The following is a 27,146-nucleotide window of genomic DNA, read 5'->3' as shown; positions in this document are numbered from 1 at the left end:
GATCACAGGTTCAAGGCCAGCCTTAGCAATTTAGGAAAATATTTTAAAATAAAAATAAGCAGGGAGCCAAGCATGGTGGCTCACACTTGTAATCCCAGCATTTGAGAGGCTGAAATAGAAAGATCGCCCAGTAACTGGGCGTGGTGGCGCACATTTGTAATCCCAGCATTTGGGAGGCTGAGACCAAAGAATCGTGGTTCGCAGACACCCTCAACTACTTAGTGAGGCCCTTCGTAACTTAGTGAGATCCTGTTTCAAAAAATAATGAATGAAAATAGGGCAGGGGTTGTAGCTCAGAGGTCAAATGCCTCTGGGTTCAATCCCCAGACCTGCAAAAAAAAAAAAAAAAAAAAAAAAAGGATCCAGCAGTTCAAGGACAGCCTCAGCTACTTAGTGAGGCCCTTTGAAATTTAGTGAGATCCTGTTTCTTTTTTTTTTTTTTTTTTTTTTTTTTTGGTGGGTCTGGGGTTGGAACCCAGAGGCATTTGACCTCCGGGCTACATCCCCTGCCCTATTTTTTATTCTTTATTTTGAAACCAGGTCTCACTGAGTTGCAGAGGGCCTCACTAAGTAGCTGAGGCTGTCCACGAACTGTGATCCTCTGGTCTCAGCCTCCCAAATGCTGGGATTACAAGCGTGTGCCACCACGCCCGGCTAGAGACCCTGTTTCAAAATAAGGAATTTTTTTTTAAATAGGGCTAGGGGTGTAGCTTGGAGGTAGAATGCCGCCTGGATTCCATCCCCAGTACCTCAAAAAAAAAAAAAAAATAAGCTGGGCATGGTGGTGTACACTTGTAATTCCAGTACTTGGGAAGCTGAGACATGAGGATCACAGATTCTGGGGCAGTCCAACATAGTAAGACTCCTCCTATCAACCTCGTCAAACCCTATATAAAAATAAAAAATAATATAGGGCTGGCAGTGTAGCTCAGAGGTAGAATACCACTGGGTTCAATCTCCAGTACAACAAAAAGTAAATAAATCATTTAGCCAGCCATGGTGGTGCACGCTTGTAATCTCAGTACTTTGGGAGGCTAAGACAGAAGAATCACAGGTTCTTGGCCAACTTAGCTATCTAGTAAGGCCCTCCACAACTTAGTGAGACCCTGTTTCAAAATAAACAATAAAAATAGGGCCGGTGGGGTGAAGCTTGGAGATAGAATGCCCCTGGTTCCCCCAGTACCATAAAAATTAAATAAATAAGTGAATAATTGGGCTAGGGAATATAGCTCAGAGGTAGAATGCCCAACTTCATTCCCTACTACTACCAAAAAAGGGAGCTCAGGGTGTAGCCCAGAGATAGAACTCCCCATCTTTGGTTCAATCCCAGTACCACCACCAAAAAACAAAAAAATCGGCCAAGAAGGAAACTGAGACAAGAGGATCACAGGTTTGAGGCCAGCCTCACCAACTTACAACACCCAGTTTTGAAATAAAAGTTGGGCGTGGTGGCACATGCCTGTAATCCCAGTACTTGGGAGGCAAAGGCAGAAGCATCATAGGTTTGAGGACAGCTTCAGCAATTAATGAGATTCTCATTAACCCTGCAAGACTCTATTTCAAAACAAAAAATAAAACAGTACTGGAGTGTAGAATGCCTTTGGGTTTCATCCCCAGTAACACACATACACACGCGCGTGCGCACACAGCAGTAATAAATACAAGCTGAGCCAGGCATGGTGGCACGTGCTTGGGAGGCTGAAACAGGAGGATTGCACAGGTTCGAAGCCAGCCTCAGCTACTTAGTGAGGCTCTCAGCAACTTAGTGAGACCCTGTTTCCAAATAAAATATTTTTAAAAAAGGTATGGGAGTATAGCCCAGAGGTAGAAAGCCTCTGGGTTCCACCCCTAGCACCACCAAAATAAATAAATAAATAAAAAAGAAGCTGAGCATGCTGGTACACACCTGCAATTCCAGTACTTAGGAGGCTGAGACAAGAGGATCATGGGTTTAAGGACAGCCTCAGCAACAAAGTGAGACTTTCAGCAACCTAGTGAGAATAAATAGGGTTGGCTATGTAGCTCAAGGGTAGAAAGTCCATTGGCTCAATCCCCAATACCACAGTAAAACAAAATACAAAAAATAAGTAGAAAGGGCTGGGAGTATAGCTTCAGAGGTACAGTTGTCCCTGGGTTCAATCCTCATTACAAAAAAAAAAAAAAAAACTCTACAAAATAGGATCTTCATTCTATTTGTTTCACTAATATTTTTTCCTATACACACAAAAAAAATTTTATTAGAGTGACATTAATGGTATCTGATAAAGCTAATTTCCCCTCACTTGTTTTTGTTTTCCAATAACTTTTATTCTATAGATTTAGCAGCCATTGAATGATAATTGCTTTATTACCTTACTAGCAGGTATTTATTACTTTTTTTGTTTTGGGTTTTTTTTTGTTTTTGTTTTTTTGGTTTTTTGGGGGGTTTTTTTGGTGGTGCTGGGGGTGGAACTCAGGGGCTTTCTACCTCCAGGCTATTCTCCCAGACCTATTTTTATATTTTATGTGGAAACAGGGTCTCATTAAGTTCCTGACAGCCTCACTAAGTAGCTGAGGCTGGCTTTGAACCTGTGTGATCCTCCTGCCTAAGCCTCCTAAGTGTGGGGATTACAAGCGTGTGCCACCACGCCCAGCTACTTTTGATTTTTTAAGAACTTAATTTTATGCCAGGCACATGTCTGTAATTCTAGTACTTGGAAAGCTGAGACAGGAGTTCTTTTTCTTTTTTTTTTTTTTTTTTTTTTGTGTGTGTGTGGGGGGGGGGTCTGGGGATTGAACCCAGGGGCATTCGACCTCTGAGCTACACCCCCTGCCCTATTTTTTACTCTTTATTTTGAAACCGGGTCTCACTGAGTTGCAGAGGGCCTCACCAAGTAGCTGAGGCTATCCGCAAACCACCATCCTCAGGTCTCAGCCTCCCGAATGCTGGGATTACAAGCATGCACCACCACTCCCAGCTAGGAGTTCTTTTTCTGATTGCACATTTGAGGCCAGTCTCAGCAACATAGCAAGACTCTGTTTCAAAATTAAAAAAATAGGGCTGGGAGTGTATAATTAATTGCTTCTTTATTTTATTTTATTTGTGTGTGTGTTGGGGGGGGGGTCTGGGGATGGAACCCAGGGGCATTTGACCTCCAAGCTACAGCCCTGGCCCTATTTTTTATTTTTTTTATTTTATTTATTTATTTATTTATTTTTTTGTGTGTGTGGTGGTACTGGGGTTCCTGGAAGCACTTCTACCTCCGGGCTATACTCCCAGACCTATTTTTACATTTTTATTTGGAAACAGGGTCTCCTAAGCCAGCGCGCGCGGCAGGCTTCGAACCTGCGTGATCCTCCTGTCTCTGCCTCCCAAGCACGGGGATTACAAGTGTGCGCCACCACGCCCGGCTTATTATTTATTTTGAAACCGAATCTCACTGAGTTGCGAAGGGCCTCACTAAATAGCTGAGGCTGTCCGCGAACCACGATCCTCCTCCAGTCTCAGCCTCCCAAATGCTGGGATTACAAGCGTGCGCCACCATGTCCGGTTTAGTTTATCAATTTAATTTAATTTAATTTAATTTTTATTATTTTTATTTTATTTTTTTATTTTTTTGGTGGTACTAGGGGTGGAACCCAGAGGCTTTCCACCTCCAGGCTATACTCCCAGACCTAACTTTTATATTTTACTTGGAAACAGGCTCTCACTAAGTTGCTGAGAGCCTAAGTAGCTGAGGCTTACTTCGAACCTGTGCGATCCTCCTGTCTCAGCCTCCCAAGCACGGGGATTATAAGTATGTGCCACCACGCCCGGCCTTAGTTTATCAATTTCTTAAAAATGTCTGGGCATGGTGGTGCACGCTTGTAATCCCAGCATTTGGGAAGCTGACACAGGAGGATCACGCAGGTTCGAAGCCAGCCTCAGCTGCTTAGTGAAACCCTTTGCAAGTCAGTGGGACCCTGTTTCAAAATTAAAGAATAAAAATAGGGCTGGGGATGTAGCTTGGAGGTAGAATGCCTCTGGGTTCCATCACCAGTACTGCAAAAATAATAATAATAGTAAATAAATAAATAAATTGGCTTTATTTTTTCCTTTTTCCCTCAACTCCCAACAGATTGAAGAAGAAATGTTGGCTTTGCAAAATGAACGCACAGAACGAATACGAAGCCTGTTGGAAAGACAAGCCAGAGAAATTGAAGCGTTTGACTCTGAAAGCATGAGACTAGGTTTTAGTAACATGGTCCTTTCTAACCTTTCCCCTGAGGCATTCAGCCACAGCTATCCAGGAGCTTCTGGTTGGTCTCACAATCCTACTGGGGGTCCAGGACCTCACTGGGGTCATCCCATGGGTGGCCCACCACAAGCATGGGGCCATCCCATGCAAGGTGGACCCCAGCCATGGGGTCACCCCTCGGGGCCAATGCAAGGGGTACCTCGAGGTAGCAGTATGGGAGTCCGCAATAGCCCCCAGGCTCTGAGGCGGACAGCTTCTGGGGGACGGACAGAGCAGGGCATGAGCAGAAGCACGAGTGTCACTTCACAAATATCCAATGGGTCACACATGTCTTATACATAATCATTGAGAGTGGCAATTCCTCTGGAGCTGTCTGCCAAAAGAAACTGCCTACAGACATCATCATAGCAGCCTCCTCACTTGGGTACTGCAGTGTGGAAGCTGAGTGCATATGGTATATTTTATTCATTTTTGTAAAGCGTTCTGTTTTGTGTTTACTAATTGGGATGTCATAGTATTTGGCTGCCGGGAGTGTGTGTGTGTGTGTGTGTGTGTGTGTGTGTGTGTGTGTGTGTGTGTGTACATTTGAGGAAAATTTGAAAGGGGGAGCTGATATTAAATATGCACGTGGTAAAAAGAAATTGGCTAAATAGAGGGGGTATTTTCTGATCACTGCAAAAATAAAATGCAGCAAGGGCTTAAGTCATTCAGGGTGTCCATATCTTACAAGTTTGTGAGGAGATATAAAGCCTTCCTCCATATTCCATTCTAGTTCTTACCAGCCACTGACAACAGGCAGCATATGCTGAAACAAACTGTTATTAGAACACACTTGCACCTCCCTCACCAGGGTATTTTCTTTATTAAATTGGTCTGACTTCTCAGCCTCATTTGGAGTAAAAAAGCAGAAATCCACAAACACTAAAGGATTGTATTGACCTTCTCAGATGATAGAAAATAACATAGTTCTTTTTCTGAATGCTTCATAAGTTTGTCAATGATTTTTGTCCATTCAGTTGTGCCTTTTTTTGAGTCCCAGTAAGATGGAGTTGCTTAAGGAGATCAGAAGTTGTATTAACAAACCTGTCAGCCTTCAGAGTAGAAGACCAGGAAGGTGGGAAATTTCTTTTGGTAGGCATGTTCAGCAGCAGAGTTAAGGAGATGAAGCCTGTATCCTGACATTTTGTTGCTTATACTGTGATATCTCCTCCTCGCTAAGCTCTATAAGTTCCAACACCCCGATTTGTACTTTTACTTTATACAAAAAGACATATAGCCAATCAAATCAAATGCCAGAGGTATTTGAATGATGCCATATTTGCAGACTGCCATCTATTGGAATACTCATCACACTACATAGACATTTGATTATCCCCTTTTGGCTTATGGGATTTCCTGTTTACAAGTAGACTAGACAATTATTTAAATGTTTAGCTGCCATAGTGAACCAAGAGTCACTGAGCCAATGACTACCAGCTGCTGACTAATCTTCATCACCACTGTAGATTTTGTTGCATGTGCAGGTCCTCTGTTTTTTAAATGCTGTTTTTGTTGCTGCAGTACTTTACAAACTTCTAGTTCTTTGAGACTCAGGTGATCATTTGGGATCATGCTAACATCACACACTAAGGAAACACCACTTCCAGAAGTCTCAAGCCTCAGTGAGTGCTAAAATACTACTGAAAAGAAACTAGAAAGTTTGAAAAGTCAGAACAAAACAAAACAAAAAGAGTAAAAGTTCTAGTAGTTGGGGAATCTCTTGACAAAAGCTAACTTTTTTCCTAGGGGAAGGATGTGTTTGTTTTGTTTTGTTTTACAATGAAGGATCAATAATCAGATGTTACTTGGTGTTTCATTGATTTTGTGGAAGTTGACTTGGAGGTGGGTGGGGAGCTGTGAATTTGACTTGAAGAAAAATGTCCTTTTCAAAAAGTGACAGGTCAGAGTTTCTTACAAGTTATTGTCCTGCCCCCTCCCCAGTTGTCTTGAAAAACTTGCTGCTAACTCTGGATCCTGCTTTTCATGTAGTCAGAGGGCTCCAAGGTAGGACTCTTTTAAGTCCCTCACAGTAATATCCTAGACCACACTAGTGCCCAAATTATAATCCCTATCACTGGTGAAATCTTGGTTTTCTCACTCAAATTTCCTAACTTCCAAGTATATCAGCCTAGTCTCAAGTCCCTCCCCCTTTAGGAATTTCTGACATTGAAGTTAACCTGAAGAAAAATTAGTATTTTAACATAAATCCTTTACAAAACCAAGATAATAATGGTGTTCACACACACTTCTACCCTAGTGTTTTAAGTAGCATTTTGATATTCTCTTGGCTGTGCTCCACATCACCAGTTTTTAGGTAAACAGTTGTATATCTGTTGTATCTAATGAAAGGGGCTTTTAGTTTTCTATCTTCTTTGCATTCAAACATTATACAATGTTTTAGACAAATTGAAAAGTACCTATTTGGAGGAAAATGATGCGAGAGCTTTAGAATTTAATAACATGCCCAGAAACCAATAGAATTTAGCACCTTTTAAAATATTCATCTATCTGGCCCTTCTGTACTACTGCAGGGATAGGATAGGGAAGCAGATCAGATTTTTATACAAAACTCTTTCATACTCAAAGTACAACCAGTGACACATTTTAAAGTTCTGTTGTGAACTTCATTAGTCAAAGTGAATTCACTGAGACCTTTGAGATATGTATACTTGTGTTGTTGAGTACTGACTTCAAATGTCTATTCAGTTGGGATTTGTAGGTCATAATGTTACCAGATTATACCTTTAAGTTAATTTTAATTAAAATATATGTGGTTTCCAAAAATGATTAAATTTAATTGGTTTGTGTGTGTTTTTGAGATCTTCTCATACATGGCAGGAATGATCCCACAGTGAAACTGGTAGCAGGAAATTTTGAAAGGGTTCGAGATATCCTGAGGAAAGAGCAAGCACTTTCTGAATCAGTATGCAAGTGTCAATGTTTGATCAAATTAACACTACCTCCTCCCCAGTGTTGATGTCCTCTCATTATATTTGTGTGTGTTTAAGAAAGCTGAAAGTATGGGAAATTTATGTAGCATATCAGAGGTTGTAAATGCTATATCTGGTATCCAGAGCCTAGCAGTGAAAAATTTCTTGTGTTCACTCTTCTCCCTTTTCTGGGCTAGCATTTTAAAAATGCAAAGCTCATGCCTGGAAATGTGTTATTTCTAATTAGATTCCCCTCTTTGCACATATTTTTTCTCCCCTTTTTAAAGTTAGCTTGAATCCCAAATTAGAGTATCTGAAAGCATTTTCATTATGTAAATAATGTTAGCTTTAAAAAAAACACATTTATTTTTACTCATATCTGCCATTCTTTTTAGATGAATAGTCCTGCATTTAAGTCTGACCCATGTGTATGATTTGCTTAGTACTCTTAAGTCAGGGACTTAGTGGTAAATTGAACTTCCTAGCATAATCATGATTTTTGGCTACCTGGGACATCAGCTTAACACCATTCAAAACACTGCAGAAACTGTCCTGGACACTCCCTCCCACTTCCATCCATTTTCCGTCACTGCTTTTCAAAAATTGAAAATTCTGTGTCTTTCAGGCCATAAGGCAGACTTTAGTAATTTTCTGCTTCTGTAAGTACTAAGTGTCTGGCATTTAAAACTTTTATAGAATACATTGTGTTAGACACTGGAATAATACTATTTATTTTCACCTGTGAAAAATGACCATTGTACTTGAAACACCTCTTTTGCATTTCTCCATTTGTGCCATTCACTAGTGAAAATAAATTGTATTATGCCACGATCTACTGGCTTTTAAAAAACATGTTAAATATGCACATTTTGGTATGGCTATTATCATTTGTATGTATATATTGTATATACATATGAGTGTCTATATGTGTGTATAAATGGATGGATGTAACTCATACTGTACATTTCCATTGGGGCACTTAGGGTCTTGTTTTTGTTTGGTTTTGTTATTTCAGTCCTCAGTTAAGGCCAGAATGCATGTGTTTTTAAAGAATGAGTATTTTGGATTGATATTTATGAGAAGGTGATCATTAGATACAATATTTTCCTTTTATCTCTCAGCACTTGTGTGAGTGGAGAGAAAGTGAAGTAATATGTGGAACCATAAGTTGCAATGCAGTAAAATAGTTCTGGGGAAGGAGCCAGTATTTTTGTGAGTTTGCATTTTGATGCAACAAAAGATAAATGATGCAGAGAGAAATGAACTGTGGAAAGTGAGAACACTGGTAGTGATTCCTCAGCAAAGATAGTAAAAAGAACCAATAAATCGACCATCTTTATATACTTTTTAGTACTGGTGCCTCTTCCTCTTTTTTATTCCACTAATGTTAATAATTATGTTTTTATGAAAGATCAAAACAGCCAAGAAAGGAATTACTACTAAAGCATCTAAGATACTACTTAAATATTAAATTATTAGGGAATGGCCCCTGGGAGAGGAGGATGTAGTATTGGCGTGAGGGTCTTCCTTTCTCCTTTAGCTGCCTCTTCTTAACTTGCTGATAGTGAGTTCTGTGTGCACCTTCTACCCCTTCTGAGCCACTACTATTCAAGCAGAGATTTGGCCCAACATGGCACCCCCTTTCCTTGAAATGTACTAGTGTATATTCAAGTCAAAAAATAATATTTAAGGTATGTAAGTGTGAATCTTCTATAATGTTGTAAAAAGAGATTCTTGTTTCTTAGAGCATTCTTGATAAGGAGCAAAATTAAAACTTGGGCTGTCATCTTTGAGCTACTTTCCAAAATATAGATTATTATTAAAGAACATATTCTCTATTTTGTTTTCCCCCATCTAACATGATAGTATCCCCACCCAGGGTGTAGCATTGCTTTTAAAAGGCACTCACTCATTCTTAGTTGTTAAGAACTGGAAGTTTCCCATCCTCAAATTCTTTAAGGTGTGAAGAGTGTGTTGTACACTTGGCATACTTTCCTTTTGTATGCAAGGACTACTGATTGAAGTCTGTTTTGCTGTGTCTGGTTATGTTATCTGCACTTTTATGAAATCACTACAGTAGAATCTACATTGGAGATGACGTGAGTTTTATTAAACACTGTCTAGAAAAAGAAATGAAGCTGAGAACTCTTTATTGTGCATTTATTTCTACTGAGTTCTGATATCCCCCTTTTAAGTCTTATTGATTAACTTTTTTCCTCCTCGTTTATAAACGTATTCAGATTTCTAAAATTTCACTCATACAAAGAAAGAGAACCCGTTTGGCCTAATGGTAGTCTTCATATCATAAGTATATGAATGAGTATGCACCTTATCTGCCTGTTGAGGGTTTCTTAAACTTGCACTTCTCACCCACCCAGAGATACATATCCTTTAAAGAAAATAGAGGCAGAGAATTAAAACTGGGAGCCATTTACTATGTCATCATCACTGTTTCCCAGCAACCCAAACTTTTTGAAGTTTCAGAGATTTTTGTGTGTATGTGTGTCTGTCTGGTTGTATTTTTTGTTTGTTTACTTTTTAAATAAATAGGGGTTCTTTAGAGAAAAAGGTTAGTCTTCTCAAACAGCAGGACGCCCACTGGATATACTAAATCTGAACATCTGTAGGTAGTTTGCCATGAACACATGGATAGAAGGTGAGACTTCTGAATGAATGAAAAAGGGTATTTTGACGCCCAAGAATTCCCCCCAAAGTACGGGTAATTCAGCCTGCACAGTTTCCTTTCACTCATAGTTTTTAGCAATTGTGAGTGGAAAATCATGTAATTATCTGTAAATATGTAGCTAACAAATTGACCTAGTTTCTGTATTTTTTTGGTTTTGTACTAAAGTTATAGGTCTGTGCCAGCTAGAGAGAAGTTGTGTCATTGCCAGTTGTGGATCTAGCATCTAACCCTGAAACCATCTTAAGTGACACTTTTAGAATTAACGCTTAAATGTTGTTAAACAGGGGGAAATGAAGCATAACTATTGGTCAGGTTTGAAATCTTTTGAAGCTAAGTAATTTTATTTAATATAATGATTACATGTCTTCTATCATGAGTGAGGCAGGGAGCCTCCCTCCCCCAGTGGCCATGTTTACAGAAGTGTGTTTTGTCTATAAAGTGCAAGTGTGTTAATGTTTATGTAAACTACAGGTGATAACATTATGGTTTGGGACTTTTTATGGGCTCTTAAACTGAATTTTCAGATGAAATGAACTATGCTTGTTGCTGGCACATTGATCCCCTTTCTGAAACATTTTTTCTATTTCTTGAATTACATATGTACCTTAGACATTACCCACACTTAACTTCCCTTTCTCTATAGCCAAGGCATTAAAGATTGGTTAACATAGATGAGGGAAATGTGTTTCTTAAAAATCCATGAACCCCTTGATCATGTGCTTCCAGTACTTGTGTTACATGTTTCTATGGCAACTTTGAAGTCAATGGTTTAGAAATGAGATCCCAGCGTTAACGGGAAGTGTGCGCTCTTTGCTTTTGCATGGCTTGGCTTAGTATCCAGGGTATATTAGAGCCACTCAAAAGCATGAAGACCGGTTATATGGGGACAGGTTTCTATCAGTGGCACATTTTGCTTTTTCTTAGCCCGTAAATACATTGCCTAGGCATGAACATTATTGTTACTATAAATTGCACATGGTCATAGGGTGAATTATATAATTTAAAATTATGCAGCTGCCTAATGTTTGCAGTTCCTACATGGTCTGTGTGGCCATTTAGCACAAATCAAAATATCTAGGGGGTATTGGATCCCTTTAGCCCTTTGTGGGGGGGGGTGATAAACAGGCTTTTTTTTTCCATCAAGACTGTTCATCGAGGTGTTGGCTGCCCCAACGGTATTGCCATACGGCTGTCTTTCGGCGCCCCTTCCAGATGTGCTCTTGTCCCTCCTTACATCTCATACTAGCAGCGAAACCACCACCCCGTCTTTCAAACTGCTTTTATTCCACATTAAATGGGAATTGTGCCTACCAAGAGTGCCCCTCAACTAGTTACACATCTCCCAAAATAATCCAAGCCAGAGACACAGATGGGAAAACATTTCAAAATTTAAAAGTCCACTTGAGGCCAGTAATTTGTCTGGCAAGGTATTTTACCACATTATCTCAACACTTGATATAGGAGCCTGTTTAAAAGTTGGAAGTGGTTTTCACAGAGTTAACGGAAGAGGAATGTGTGGGGTTTCTATTAGGAAATAGTTTTGTTCTTTACCTTTTTACGATCCTTCTCTGCTAGATTAAAACAGGTTCTCAATTTTTTTTAACTTTTTAGGGAAATTTTTACAAAAGCAGTGGTCTGTAAATAAAGTATAGTGCACACAACTTCCCCAGGCTGTTCCAACCGGGTTATTTGTAAATGCTTTAGAGTTTTTAAATTAACACTTGTGTTCCTAAATCCTATTTATGTAAGTCTGCTAAAGTTTTTAACCCACTTAAAACTTCAACATTTAAATAATGAATGGGTTACTATAAGCAATTTAGCTTTCAGAACCCCCTTGTTTTAGTATATGAAAAATTCTAACGTGCATTCATGAGGTTGGAGAGACTATGAGAAATATGTATAGTGTATATTTTAAAACAGCTTTGCTTGTATTGTGAAGATTTAAAAACAAACTTGAGATTTTTAACGTAACTATTAACACAGTTTTAACATAAGTTATCCCACTGGGTTTAAGAGCATCTTGAATGTATAATCCTTTCTGTAACCCAGGTTGGTTTCTGCTTTTACCAGTCGTCCAGACATTATTTATATTTTTAGTTTTATGTACTCTTTTCCATTTGTTTTCCTCAAACAGCATGATTTTTTTGCACATGTAGAAATTTTTTAAAAGAAAGAAATTAATACATTCTCTCTGAATTTCTTCACTTCTCTGTTCCTTTCTACTAACTCCTTCCTTAAAGGCCATTATCACTCCATTTGCATTATTTGTGCAAATGCCAGGGTTGGTTTTTATTTTTATTTTTGCTATTTACCTAAAAAATAAAATGCTTCAGTCAATTGCTTTTTTATTTAAAAAAAAAAAAAGAAAAAAAGCTGTAACCTTATCATTTCTGAGTAGACCATTGAGAGATTAATGCACACCTGTCATAGCCCAGGACCAGCTTTGGTGGCTAACGGGAATTTTTTTAACTAAGCAGGATGTTCTTTTCAAAAAGTGGTTGTGTGTGTGTGTGTGTGTGTGTGTGTGTGTGTGTGTGTGTGTGTTCCACAAACAATTTTAGTTATTCCCACAAGTCAGGGGTTCAGATAAAATGAGGGTTATCAGCTAACTGATATGTTATCATTGAGGTTCATCAATGAATTTGTACATTTCTAGTTCCCTTTGGTGAAGGGAAAATGATGATTTTGCAAGACCTAGATTTTGGCTTGGTTTCTTGCCTCCTTTTTTGGCAGCCTTCACCTTCTCATCTCCCAAAAGCCCTTGAGCCTGTAGGGTTTTCATAGTGGACAAAAGACTTGTGGTCTTTTAAAAGTGGGACTGATTTTTGGCAAGATCATCTTGTTGGAAGTGTGGTGGTGGTCTACCACTTTACTGATGCCTAATTTTAAATATTCAGTCCTCTCAATTTTTGGACCAAACACGCCCCACAGTGGAGGCTTACTCAAGGGTTGCAATGGAGAAGAAGCCTCTCCCCTCACTGTCAGCGCCAGCTGGTAAAGGTGACTGTACAGATGTGCATTTTCCTTTTGGTAGAAATGGTCCACAGCACTAACTGGTAAGGCTTATTGTACAGTATATTGTCAGTATTCTTCTGGTTCAGCATACCTTATAGTTCATATATAACCTGTATTAATTGTATAGATTGTGCATTTAAAGCTGTTACCAAGTTGTCAGAACATAAGAGCGAAAACAAGGTCATATGTAATATTTTGTTTGTAAGTATCCTTTGTATCATAGCAAAGGAAATGTTTAAAAAATCAACTGTAATAAAGTAATTTTAGTACACAGAGTGTTCGGGTTTTTTTAAGTAATTTTATTTTCTTAAACATGCTCGCCTTTCCTTTTTTCTTTCTACTAGGCATTAAACCCAGGGGTATTCTTCCTCCAAGCTATACCCCCAGCCCTTTATTTTTGTGGTACTTGAGATGGAACTCAGGGGCATGCATTCAACCTCAACCTCCAAGTTACACACCCTAATCCTGTGTGTGTGTGTGTGTGTGTGTGTGAGAGAGAGAGGGGGGGGGCGGGGGGAGAGAGATTGGAGAGATTGAGGATTGAACCCAAGGGCATTCTACCTCTGGGCTACACTCCCAGCCCTATTTTAATTTTGAAACAGGGTCTCACTATGTTGATGATATTCTTAACGAGCTGAAGCTATCCTTGAACCTGCAGTCCTCCTGTCTCAGCCTCCCAAGTACTGGGATTACAAGCATGTGCCACCACAACTGGCTCTTTATTATGTATTTATTTTTGGAAACAAGATCTTGCTAAATTGCTGAGAGCTTCACTGTTTTGCTGAGGCTGCCCTCAAACCTGTAATCCTCCTTCCTCAACCTCCCAAGTACTAGGATTAGAGGCATGTGCCATCACATCTGGCATATAGATATACTTCAAAGGTGGGTGCAGACATAGTTCTAGATGTTGGGATTACAAAATGAGTAAGATATGGGTAAGAAAGACAAAAACCTAGTCTAATTGCCTCAACTCGCTGCCTGTTGTGTTCTGAGTGTGAGAGGAGGAAGCTGCCCTCAACTGCCAACCCAGGACGCAGCTTGTGAGGCTCTGAAGGACTGTGCTTCCAGCCCCTTCCCAATTCTTTAGTGGAATTAATAACGAACCCAAAAGATACTTGTTGAAGAAGCCAGGTGTTGTGGTGCATGTTTGTAATCAAAGTACTTGGGAGGTTGAGACAAGAAGATCACAGGTTCGTGGTCAGCCTTAGCAGCCTTGTGAGGCCCTCCAAGGTTGAGGGTGGGTGAGACCCTGTTTCAAAACATAAATATAGGGCTGGGGGTGTAGCTCAGAGGTAAAATCCCCTGAGAAATCTCCGGTAGCACACACACACCCCCCAAAGTAAGATGCCTATTGAAGAGTAAAGTCTGATACAAAAGGAGATTCCACTTGATAGCAGAGGTCTTTGAGCTCTGGTTGAAATACTAAGTAGCACTGGAGAATAGTATCTGCATACTTTTGCTACCTCATGGTCTGGCATACTTTGTAAATCAAGACTTATATGCACTTTTTTTATGGTTGTGTGTGTGTGTGTTACCAGGGATTGAACCCAAGGGCATTCTGCCCCAGAGCTACATCCTCAGCCCTATTTTAAAAAAAAAATTATATATCTTGCTAAATTGCTAAGGATGGCCGCAAACCTGCAATCCTCATGTCTTAGTCTCTCAAGTACTAGGAATACAGGAGTGTACCACCACACCGCGCTATTACATGGAATAACTAATAAATAACTTTTTTTTTTTTTTTTTTGTGGTACTGGGGTTTCTGGAAACCCTTCTACCTCCGGGTTACACTCCCAGACCTATTTTTATACTTTTTTATTTGGAAACAATCTCTTAAACCAGACCGGCTGGCTTCAAACCTGCACTATCCTCCTGTCTCAGCCTCCCAAGCGTGGGGATTACAAGCGAGCGCGACCATGCCCAGATATTAATAACTTTAACAAGGTCATCTAAGTCATAGATGGAGTAGAAACTAGAACTCCTATCCCCAGATTACTTCTGTACTCTTATTCTACACACAAACACAAATCACCTGCTGAAAAAGATCTGCGTAGGTACCATTGATCAGAGAATTTTAAGCCTGCTGAGAAATTATTAGCCCAGAGCAGGAGGCCTGGTTGTTGATTAAACAGGCGCCTCTGGCTGGTGTCAGGTACCTGGGCCGCAGCCAGTGAGTGTACCGCGCAGGGGAGCTCCATTAAACCCCAGTCGGGGAGCCTGGCTCAGTACACACAGGACTTAGAAGACAAATAGCTCATGTTTGCTTATGGAGATTTAAGGAATAATAACATTCTAGTGTTGCAGGGAGACTTCGATTTATTTACTATTCAGAGGCAAGTTGGAAAGAATTATTTGTTCAATCCCACTGCTGATAAACACTAGGGCATGGTGTGACAGGCTGAACAGACAAGAGATTTTTTTCTTTGTGGTAGTACTGGGAATTGAACTCAGAAGCCTTCTACCTCTGAGCTATACCACCAGTCCTGTTTTGTTTTGTTTTTAATTTTGAAATGGTCTTGCAATCTTGGCATGGTGTCACACACCTGTAATCCCAGTACTTGGGAGTCTGAAGCAGGCGGAGTGTAGGTTTGGGGACAGCCTTAGCAAGTAGTGAGATGCATCAAGTGAGAGCCTGTTTTAATAAGTTTTATTAAAAATAAGTTGGGTGTGGTGGCACATGTTTGTAATCCCAGCATTTGGGAGGCTAAGACCAGAGATCGCCTCAGCTACTCAGTGAGGCCCTTTGCAACTCAGTGAGACCCTGTTTCAAAATAAAGAATAAGCTGGGCTGGTGGTGCACGCTTGTAATCCCAGTACTTGGGAGGCTGAGACAGGACGATCTTACAGGTTCAAAGCCAGCCCCAGCTACTTAGTGAGGCTCTCAGCAACTTTAGTTTCCAAATAAAACAGAAAATAGGTCTGGGAGTACAGCCCAGAGTTAGAAAGTCCCTGGGTTTCACTCCCAATACCACAAAAAATAAAGAAGAAAGAAAGAAAAAAATAAAAAGAAAGAAATAGAAAAAAAAATAGGGCTGGGGGTATAGCTTATAGATAGAGTGCCCCTGGGTTCCATCCCCAGTACCGCAAAAAAAAAAAAAAAAAAAAAAAAAATTAAAGCTGGGCATGGTGGCACACGCTTGTAATGCCAGCATTTGGGAGACCAAGACAGGAGGTTTGTAGTTCTCGGACAACCTTAGCTGCTACTTAGGCCCTCTGCCCACTCAGTGAGACCCTGTATCAAAATAAAGAATAAAAAGCCGGGTGTGGTGGCACATGCTTGTAATCCCAGTATTTGGGAGGCAGAGTCCTGAGGATTGCAGTTCATGTGGACAGCCTCAGCTATTTAGCGAGGCCCTTCACAACAGTGAGACCGAGTTTCAAAAACTAAAATGACTTTAAAATAGGGCTGAGGCCGGGCGTGGTGGCGCACGCTTGTAATCCCCGCGCTTGGGAGGCAGAGACAGGAGGATCGCGCAGGTTCGAAGCCAGCCCCGCGCGCTGGCTTAGGAGACCCTGTTTCCAAGTAAAAAAAATGTAAAAATAGGTATGGGAGTGTAGCCCGGAGGTAGAAGGGCTTCCAGGAACCCCAGTACCACCAAAAAAAATAATAATAAATAAATAAATAAATAAAAAATAAAAAAAATAGGGCTGGGAGTGTAGTGCAGAGATGCAATGCTCCTGGGTTACATCCATAGACCAGAAAATAAATAAATTAAATAAATAAATAAATAAATAAATAAATAAATAAATAAGGCTGGAACTGGGCATAGTGGCACATGCTTGTAATCCAAGTACTTGGAAGGCTGAGACAGGAGGATCGCACAGGTTCAAAGCCAGCCTCAGCTACTTAGTGAGGCTCTCAGCAACTTAGACCCTCTTTCCAAATAAAATATAAAATAGGTCTAAGAGTATAGCCTGAAGTTGAAAGCCATTGGGTTCCATTCCAGTACCACAAAAAGAAAAGAAGAGAAGGCTGGAGGTGTAGCTCAGAGGTGGAATGCCCCTGAGTTTTATTTCCAGTACCTCAAAAGAATAAATAAATAATGCTGGGCGTGGTGGCGCACGCTTGTAATCCCCGCGCTTGGGAGGCGGAGACAGGAGGATCGTGCAGGTTCGAAGCCAGCCGCGCTGGCGTAAGAGACCCTGTTTCAAAAATATAAAATAGGTCTGGGAGTGTAGCCCGGAGGTAGAAGGGCTTCCAGGAACCCCAGTACCACCGGAAAAAAAAAAAAAAAGAATAAATAAATAAATAAAAATTAAAGCCGGGTGTGGTGGCACACGCTTGTAATCCCAGCATTTGGGAGGCTAAGATAGGAGGATCTTGGTTCAAGGACAGCCTCAGCTACTTAGTGAGGACCTTTACAACTCAGTGAGACCCTGTTTCAGAATAAAGAATAAAAAATAGGGGTGGGAAGCCAGGCCTGGTGGTGCACGCTTGTAATCCCAGGATTTGAGAGGCTGAGACAGGAGGATCGTGGTTTGCGGACAGCCTCAGCTACTTAGTGAGGCCCTCTGCAACTCAGTGAGACCCGGTTTCAAAATAAAAAATAAAAAATAGAGCTGGGTGTGGTGGCGCATGCTTGTAATCCCCTCGCTTGGGAGGCGGAGACAGGAGGATCGCGCTGGTTCGGAGCCAGCCACACTGGTTTAAGTAGAGACCCTGTTTCAAAAATAAAGTATAAAATAGGGCTGGGAGTATAGCCCGGAGGTAGAAGGGTTTCCAGGAACCCCAGTACCACCAAAAAAATAAAAAATAAAAATAAAAAATAGGGCAAGGGGTGTAGCTAGGAGGTCTGAATGCCCCTGGGTTCAATCCCCAGACCCGCAACAACAACCACAACAAAAATAGGGTTGCGGGTGTAGATCAAAGGTAGAACATCCCTGGATTCCATTGCCAGGACCATGAAAAATAAAATAAAATAAATTATAAATAAATAAAAATAAGCCGGGCGTGATGGCACATGCTTGTAATCCCAGCACTTAAGAGGCTGAGACAGGAGGATCACACAGGTTTGAAGCCAGCCTCAGCTACTAAGTGAGGCTCTCAGCAACTTAGTGAGACCCTGTTTCCAAATAAAGTACGAGCCAGGCGTGGTGGCGCACGCTTGTAATCCCAGCATTTGGGAGGCTGAGAACGAAGGATCATGGTTCATGGACAGCCTCAGCTACTTAGTGAAGCCCTCTGCAACTCAGTGAGACCTGGTTTCAAACTAAAGAATAAAAAATAGGGCAGGGGGTGTAGCTCAGAAGTCAAATGCCCCTGGGTTCCATCCCCAGACCTGCAAAAAAAAAAAACAAAAACCAAACAAACAAAGTATAACATAGGTCTGGGAATATAGCCTGGAGGTCTAAGCCCCTGGGTTCCACCCCCAGTACCATAAATACATACATACATACATACATACATACATACATACATAAAAGATAGGTATGGTAGCACACACTTGTAGTTCCAGTACTAGAGAGGCTGACACGGGAGTACTGCAGCGCCAGACTCAGCTACTTAGTGAGGTCCTCTGCAACTCATTGAGACCCTGTTTCAAAATAAAGAATAAAAAAATGAGACTGGGGATGTAGCTTGGTGGTAGAATGCCCCTAGGTTCAATCCTCAGTACAACAAAAAAATAAAATAAACTAGGCGTGTTGGCGCAGGCTTGTAATTTTATTTTATTTTATTTTATTATTTATTTATTTATGTGTGTGTGTGTGTGTGTGTGTGTGTGTGTGTGTGTGTGTGTGTGGTACTTCCGTGCTACACTCCCAGACCTAATTTATACTTTTTTTTTTTTTAAACAGGGTCTCTTAAACTAGCACAGCTGGCTTCGAACCTGCACGATCCTCCTGTCTCTGCCTCCCAAGTGCAGGGATTACAAGCGTGCGCCACCACGCCTGGCTTGCAGGCTTGTAATTTTAATATTTGGGAGGCTGTGATTAGAGGCATACAACACAACATTTAGCTTTTGTTTGTTTGTTTTTGTTTTTGCTGTACTGAGGATGGAACCCAGGGACGTTCTACCTCTGAGCTACACCCCCAGCCCTATTTTAATCTTTATTTGAAATAAGGTCTCACTGAACTGCAGAGGACCACACTTAAGTAACTGAGGCTGTCCGCAAACCGTGATCCTCAATCCTCCAGTCTCAGCCTCCCGAATGCTGGGATTACAAGTGTGCGCCACCACCCCAGCCCCAGTCCTATTTTTTTTCTTTATTTTGAAACAGGGTTATTAAGTAGCTGAGGCTGCCCTTGAACATGTGATCCTCCTGTTTTATCCTCCCAAGTACTGTGATTACAAGCCTGAGCCTAGGGGTGTTAAACTTCTGAGCTGTGCCCCCAACCCTTTTTATTTTATTTATTTATTTATTTATTTATTTATTTATTTATTTATTTGCTTGCTTGCAGTACTTGGGGTGGAACCCAGGACATTCTCTGAGCCACAACCCTAGCCCTATACTTTGTTTTGAAACAGGTTCTCACTGAGTTACAGAGGGCCCCACTAAGTAACTGATTGAGGCTGTCTGCAAATTGTGATTCCCCCGTCTCAGCCTTCCAATGCTGGGATTACAAGTGTGTGCCCTATGCCCAGCTCTTTTTTTTTTTTTTTGCAGGTCTGAGGATGGAACCCAGGGGCATTCTACCTCTGAGCTACACTCTCAGCCCAATTTTTTATTCTTTATTTTGAAACAGGGTCTCACTGAGTTGCAGAGGGCCTCACTAAGTAGCTGAGGCTGTCCACGAACCGCGATCCTCCGGTCTCAGCCTTCCAAATGCTGGGATTACAAGTGTGCACCACATCTGGCTTTTTTTTTTTTTTTTTTTTTTTTTTTTTTTTTTTTTTTTTTTTGCGGGCCTGGGGATGGAACCCAGGGGCATTTGACCTCCAAGCCACACCCCCTGCCCTATTTTTATTCTTAATTTTGAAACTGGTCTCACTAAGTTGCGGAGGGCCTCACTAAGTGAGGAGGTAGAAAGGAAATAGGCAGATAGGGAAAAGGTCTCAGTAGAAAAAAGTTAATTTCCTGAGTTTCCTGAGGGGTGACAAATACCTGAAATTCCAAAGGCTCAGAGATAAGAAGGCCAGAGCTTCACAAAGCCATCTGTTTACTAATCAACAAACCTACCCAGCAAGTCTGGCATTCCTGAAAGGAGACCCTTCAAAGGACTTGCAAATGCCCTATGCAAATCCTGAGAGCTGCTTCCCAGAATTCCCAAAGTCACCCTAACCAAAAGAGGACTTACAAGCGGTGGGCAATGGTCCTTGGGGATTGGCAAATGGGGGGGATCAGCAAAAGAGGGAAAATCCCTCTTGGGACCCCCTCCCCTTTTGGGGAGCTGTTCTCTCTCTCGCAGGTCGTGTTGGCCCTGAGAGAAGGCAGAGTGCATCTAAGGGCACGTGGCTCGGGCGACTCTCGAGTAGTGACCTGAAGGCCTCTGTTGGACATCAAGGCTGACCAGGCCCCTAGGGGTGACCTGTACCTCTTTTCTGGCAGATCGCGTGGACTCTGGGAGAAAGTAGTTTGTAATTGATGGTACTTGGCTCGGGTGACACTGGGGTAGTGACCTGAAGACAACTACTGGACAACAGAGACCCGACAGCCCCTTTGGGGTGTTCGGCCACTTTTCTCTATTCCCTTCTGGCAGATCGTGCAGACTCTGGAAGAAAGCAGCCTGCACCTGAAGGCAATTCGGCTTGGGCTACTCTCAAGTATTGTCCTGAAGGCAGCTGCTGGACCCCGAGTTCCAGTCCCTTTGGGGTGTTCAGCCACCCTTTCCCCCATTCCCTGCTGCTTCCAATAAACCTTTTACTCCCCTTCCTGAGGTCTGCAGGTGTCATTCTTCGCTCACTGTAGACAAGAACCCGGTAAGGAAACGTCGAGTTCCTTCTTAGGAAACTCCGTTTCATCTTGAGGAAACGCCGGGTTTCCTCTCAAGAAACCCCCGTTTCATAAGTAACTGAGGCTGTCCGCAAACCGCGATCCTCTGGTCTCAGCCTCCCAAATGCTGGGATTTCAAGCGTGTCCACCACGTCCGGCCCTGGCTTTTATTTTTTATTTTGAAACAGTCTCAGGGGCTCACTTAAGTTGTGAGGCTGGCCTTGAACCTATGATTCTCCTGTCTCACCCTCCCAAATATTGAGATTACAGGTCTCACCACCACCCCTGGCTGAGAGAATTATTTTCTATATGCTTATGTCTTTCATTGTTTGTTTATTTTTTTATTTTTTATTTTTATTTTTGGGTGGTACTGGGAATGGAACCCTTCTGCCTCCAGGCTATACTCCCAGACCTATTTTTATATATTTTTTTAATTTGGAAACAGGGTCTCTTAAGCCAGTGATGCTGACTTTGAACCTGTTTAATCCTCCTGTCTCCACCTCCCAAGCGTGGGGATTACAAGCGTGTGCCATCATGCCCAGCAGTCTTTCATTGTTTAAATGAAATGACATTTTACCTTCAAATTTTTGTTTATTTATTTATATCAGTACTGGGGTTGGAACTGAAAGGCATTCTACCTCCAAGCTTCACTCCCAGCCCTTTTTTTTTTTTTTAACGGTACTGGAAGTGGAATCCAGGATCCAGGGGTATTCTACCTCTGAGCTACACCCTCAGCCCTATTTTATTCTTTATTTGAAATAAGGTCTCACTGAGCTGCAGAGGGCCTCACTAAGTAGCTGAGGCTGTCCATGAACTATGATCCTCCTGTCTTAGCCTCCCAAATGCTGGGTTTACAAGTATGCGCCACCATACCTGGCTTCCCAGCTCTATTTTTAATTTTTTTTTTTTTTTTTTTTTTTTTTTGGTGGTACTGGGGATGGAACCCTTCTCTGGGCTACACTCCCAAACCTATTTTATATTTTTATTTGGAAACAGGGTCTCTTAAGCCAGCACAGCTGGCTTCGAACTGGCGCGATCCTCCTGTCTTCACCTCCCAAGCGCAGGGATTACAAGTGTGCGCCACCACGCCCGGCCCTCGTGTCCATCTTAAGTGCGATGAGTAGTCCAGCCTGAGATCCTTGTGTGTGGAATTGCCACTCATCTGAGACATTCATTTTGTTTCTGTGCGCCGAGGACAGCCTCCCTGCCCCACTCTGTTCCAGGGTCGAACCTCAAGCCTTCTGAACTGCAGTCATTGCAAACTGTGTTAACTAGTGAAAACTATTTATTTTTTCTTTTTTTTCTCTCTCTCTCTCTTTTTTTTTTTTTTTTTGGCGGTATTGGGGTTCCTGGAAGCCCTTCTATCTCCGGGCGACACTCCCAGACCTATTTTATATTTTTTATTTGGAAACAGGGTCTCTTAAGCCAGAGAGACTGGCTCCGAACCAGCGCGATCCTCCTGTCTCCGCCTCCCAAGCGCGGGGATTACAAGTGTGCACCACCACACCTGGCTTAGTGAAAACTATTTCTGATGTCATCCTTTGTGGCTTGACTGTAGATTCACAAATCCTCCATGTTGTCATTGTTTCAAAGTTCACCCAAGTGGCCAGATATATCATCTGCTTATTTAAGCAGGAGGAGGAATCCATGGTAAAGTTTATTTCTTTTTCTTTTTCTTTTTCTTTTTTTGCAGTACTGGGGAAGGAACCCAGGGGCATTCAACCTCCAAGCTACAACCCTGCCCTATTTTTTATTCTTTATTTTGAAACTGGGTCTCACTGAGTTGCAGAAGGCCTAAGTAGCTGAGGCTGTCCATGAACCGTGATCCTCCAGTGTCAGCCTCCGCTGGGATTACAAGTGTGCGCCACCATGCCCAGCTCCTATTTTTTAATTTTAGTATTTATTTATTTATTTATGCGGGTCTGGGGTTGGAACCAAGGGACATTCGACCTCTGAGCTACACCCCCTACCCTATTTTTTATTCTTTGTTTTATTTTTATTTTTGGTGGTATTGGGGTTCCTGGAAGCCCTTCTACCTCTGGGATACACTCCCACGGGCTACACTCCCAGACCTATTTTTTTTTTTTTACTTTTTTTTATGTGGAAACAGGGTCTCTTAAGCCAGTGAGGCCGGCTCCGAACCAGTGCGATCCTCCTGTCTCCACCTCCCAAGCACGGGATTACAAGCGTGCGCCACCATGCCCGGCCATTATTCTTTGTTTTAAAACAAGGTCTCACTGAGTTGCGGAGTGCCTCACTAAGTAGCTGAGGCTGTCCGCGAACCGCAATCCTCATGTCTCAGCCTCCTGAATGCTGGGATTACAAGCGTGCGCCACCAAACTTGGCTTTTATTTTTTTATTTTGAGACAGCATCTCACTGAGTTACAAAGGGCCTCACTAAGTAGCTGAGGCTGTCCACAAACCTGAATCCTCCTGTCTCAGCCTCCCAAATGCTGGGATTACAAGTGTGTGCCACCATACCCAGCTTATGGTGAAGTTCCATTTCTTTGTTTTTGTTTTTTGTTTTGGTAGTGCTGGGGGTGGATCCCAGAGGCTTTCTACTTCTGGGCTATACTCCCAGACCCATTTTCTATTTTATTTGGAAACAGGGTCTCACTAAGTTGCTGAGAGCCTCACTAAGTAGCTGAGGCTGGCTTCAAACCTCCATGTTTCTCCTGTCTCAGCCTCCCAAACGCAGGGATTACAAGCGTGCGCCACCATGCCCGGCTTGAAGTTCCATTTTTAAGGGAAAACACCTTGGCATTTCTAAGTGTGTCCGATTGACGAGGGATCTTGTGGTTTGAGAGGGGACCAGAGGAGCGGGGTGGTTTTAAGGGCACATATGAAGCACAGAAGACGTTTCCTGTTGAGACCTCTTTCCTGACAACACTGAAGCTTTAGAAAGAAGATCTTCATTTAAAACATATGAAGTCGCCGGGCGTGGTGGCGCACGCTTGTAATCCCAGCATTTGGGAGGCCGAGACAGGAGGATATGGGTTCGCAGCCAGCCTCAGGTACTTAGGCCCTTTGCAACTCAGTGAGACCCTGTTTCGAAATTAAAAAAAAAAAAAAAAAAATAGGGCTGGGAGTGTAGCTCAGAGGTAGAATGTCCCCGAGTTCTATCCCCACTACTGCAAAGTAAAAAATAAAAATATGTAAAAAAGATGAAGTCTGGTGCTTTGTTTTCCATACCATTGTCTCCAGCCAAGCCACTCTGGAAACCTATATGCAGGTATATGAATACTATTCATGAGAACTGAGTTGAGGCTTAGCACAGTCTTATCAGAGACGAGAACTTAGAACTGAAAGAGACCCTCACAAGCAGCTGTCTGCTTCTTCTATTCTGACCCCCATTACTACAAAAAAAATATAAAGGATGCCGGGCGTGGTGGCACACGCTTGTAATCCCCATGCTTGGGAGGCAGAGACAGGAGGATGGCGCAGGTTCGAAGCCAGCCTCGCTGGCTTAAGAGACCTTGTTTCCAAATAAAAATATAAAATATAGGTGTCTGGGAGTGTACCCCGGAGGTAGAAGGGTTTCCAGGAACCCCAATACCACACACACAAAAAAAGTTCAGCCAGACGTGGTGGACCATGCCTGTAATCCCAGAACTTGGGAGGCTAAAGCAGGAGAATCAGAGTCAAGAACAGTCTCATCAAGTAGTGATCCTCATCAACATAGTGGGACCCTGGTTTTGTTTGTTTGTTTTGGTGGTACTGGGGGTGGGGCCCAGGCTTTCTACCTTTGGCTCCCAGCCCTATTTTTTAATTTTATTTGGAAACAGGTTCTCACTAAGTTGCTGAGAGCCTCACTCAGTAGCTGAGGCTGGCTTTTTTTTTGGTGGTACTGGGGGTGGAACCCAGAGGCTTTCTACTTCTGGGCTATACTCCCAGACCCATTTTATATTTGGAAACAGGGTCTCACTAAGTTGCTGGGAGCCTCACTAAGTAGCTGAGGCTGGCTTCGAACCTGTGCGATCCTCCTGTCTCAGCTTCCCAAGCGTGGAGATTACAAGGGTGCGCCATAATGCCCAGCTGTTTCTTTTCTTTCTTTCTTTTTTTTTTTTTTTTTTTTTTTGTGGGTCTGGGGATGGAACCCAGGGGCATTCGACCTCCGAGCTACATCCCTTGCCCTATTTTTATCTATCCTTTTTTCCTTCCTTCCTTCCTTCCTTCCTTCCTTTTTTTGTAGTTATGGGAGTGGAAACCAGGGGCTTTTCTACCTCCGGGCTATACTCCCAGACCTAATTTATATTTTGTTCGGAAACAGGGTCTAAGTTGTGGAGAGCCTCACCAAATAGCTGAGGCTGGCTTCGAACCTGCGGGACCCTCCTGTCTCAGCCTCTGAAATGCTGGGATTACAAGTGTGTGCGACACCATACCTGAACTTCTGCCATTAGTCTTCCAGCAGTGATGGCCAGGTAAGAGAGAACAGCTTCCTGGAATACTCAATGAGCCTATTTAGTGTGGAGGAGATATGTTTTAGGATGCAGGTCATTGGGACTCAGGGTCCAAGGGAATTAATGAACCTGACCTAGAGTTGTTCTGTTGTCCCTCTAAGAACTTTAAGACTAACTACAAGCCGGTCATGATGGCCTACTCCAGTATTTGAGAGGCTGAGAACAGAAAATCACAGGTTCCAGGCCACCAGCCTCATAACAAGGCTCTCAGGTAATGGGTTTAATCCCTAGTACCACGCACAAAAAAGAATTCTATGAGTCTAGAGAAACTCAGATTTTTTACTTTAAGGAATCGTGTGTGTGTGTGTGTGTGTGTGTGTGTGTGTGTGCGCACACGCATGCACTACTGGAGATTGAATCCAAGGGCATTCTACCTGAGCCACACCTCCAGCTCTATTGTTTGTTTTTTTTTTTGTGGGGGTACTGGGGATGGAATCTAGGGGCTTTTCTACCTCCTGGCTACACTCCCCGACTTATTTTTTATTTGGAAACAGAGTATCACTAAGTTGCTGAAAGCCTGACTAACTAGCTGAGGCTGACTTCCAACCTGTGTGATCCTCCTGTCTCAGCCTCCCAAGTGCTGGGATTACAAGCATGCGCCACCACACCTGGCTCTATTTTATTCTTTTAATTTTGAAACAGGGCTTTACTAAAAGGCTGCAATCCTCCCTTCTCAGCCTCCCAAGTACTGGGATTACAAGCATGTGCCACCACTCCTGACTGACTCAGTCCTATTTTTATTTCATTTTTAAAAGGGCATCACTTAGTTGGGCATGGTGGCACACACTTGTAATCCCAGCATTCGGGAGGCTGGGACAGGAGGATTGCGGTTTGAGGACAGCCTCACCTACTCAGTGAGGCCCTTTGCAACTCAGCGAGACCCTGTTTCAAAATGAAGAATAAAAAATAGGGCTGGGGGTGTAGCTCAGAGGTAGAATGCCCCTGGGTTCCATCCCCAGTACCGCAAAACGAAACAATTAAAAGGTATCACTAAATGCTGAGGACCTGAATAAATCACTGAGGCTGACCTGAAAGATGTGATCTTCCTGTCTCAGTCTTCCAAGTGCTGGGATTATAGGTATGGGCTAAACATAGCTCTTCTATTTTTATTTATTTTGGGCTGTACTGGGGATTGAACCTGGAGCTTTCTGTGTGCTAGGCAAATGCTGTAAGTCAGTGGTCAAAAACCCCTGGATTCAATCCCCAGCAACACACACACGAGCACACACACCGCTGGGCAGCCTCCCATTCAGCAGTCAATTCTGAGTGATCCAGGGGCATATAGGACGTCAGGACCCGAATTAACTGACACGCCCACTGCACAGGGAGGAGGGGTGGCAGCCAGATGTCAGGAGTTCTCCATTCCTAGCACTGACACCGAAGCGTGGCTCACCAGCAATAGAATGGCTTCTTGAGATTTCAGTTCCTTTTTATTTCTCCTGCTCAGAAATGGTGAACTGATGTGAGAGGAGGGGGAGGGAGGAAAGAAGGAGAGGAGGAAGGAGATGATGTTTTCACAACTGGATAATGTGCCATGGACAATCAGGTATTGTATTTCAGTTTAAATTCTTCGAGTTAGTTTCTTCTGATTTAATATAAAAGAATATGAATGGAGCAAGATTATCCAAACCTGAAATCAGGACCCCAGGTGTATCTCATACACCTTGGAACGTGGCTTTCCATAGAAACGTCTCTGTTGTTATTGATTTTGCAGTAGTGGAGACTGAACCCAGGGTCACTCTACCTGAACTACATCCCCAGCCCTTTTTATTTTTGCTTATTTTTATTTATGTATTTAATTTTTTGATACTGGAAATCAAACCCAGGGGCATTTTACCTCCGAGCCCCACACCCAGCCCTATTTTTTTTTTTTTTTTTTTTTGCAGGTCTGGGATGAAACCCAGGGGCATTTGACCTCTAAGCTACA

The 27,146-nt window shown here is 42.4% G+C and overlaps 1 protein-coding gene across 2 annotated transcripts in view; it reads left to right on the top strand.

The window, feature by feature from the left end:
- Positions 1-4,559, top strand: part of TAOK1 (TAO kinase 1) — a gene marked incomplete at both ends in the record, with an annotated part of 82,753 nt that extends 78,194 nt beyond the window's left edge. For both annotated transcript variants that reach the window (XM_080713468.1, XM_080713467.1), the window contains one exon: positions 4,098-4,559. In XM_080713468.1, coding sequence (XP_080569594.1) covers positions 4,098-4,559 — 462 coding nt within the window. The remainder of the gene's footprint in view (positions 1-4,097) is intronic.
- Positions 4,560-27,146: the final 22,587 nt, after the last annotated feature.

Source organism: Muscardinus avellanarius, assembly GCF_963383645.1.
Source record: "Muscardinus avellanarius genome assembly, chromosome: 16".
NCBI classification, from domain to species: Eukaryota; Metazoa; Chordata; class Mammalia; order Rodentia; family Gliridae; genus Muscardinus; species Muscardinus avellanarius.
Note: the sequence above shows the minus strand (reverse complement) of the source record. Positions and strands in the feature narration are given on the sequence as shown.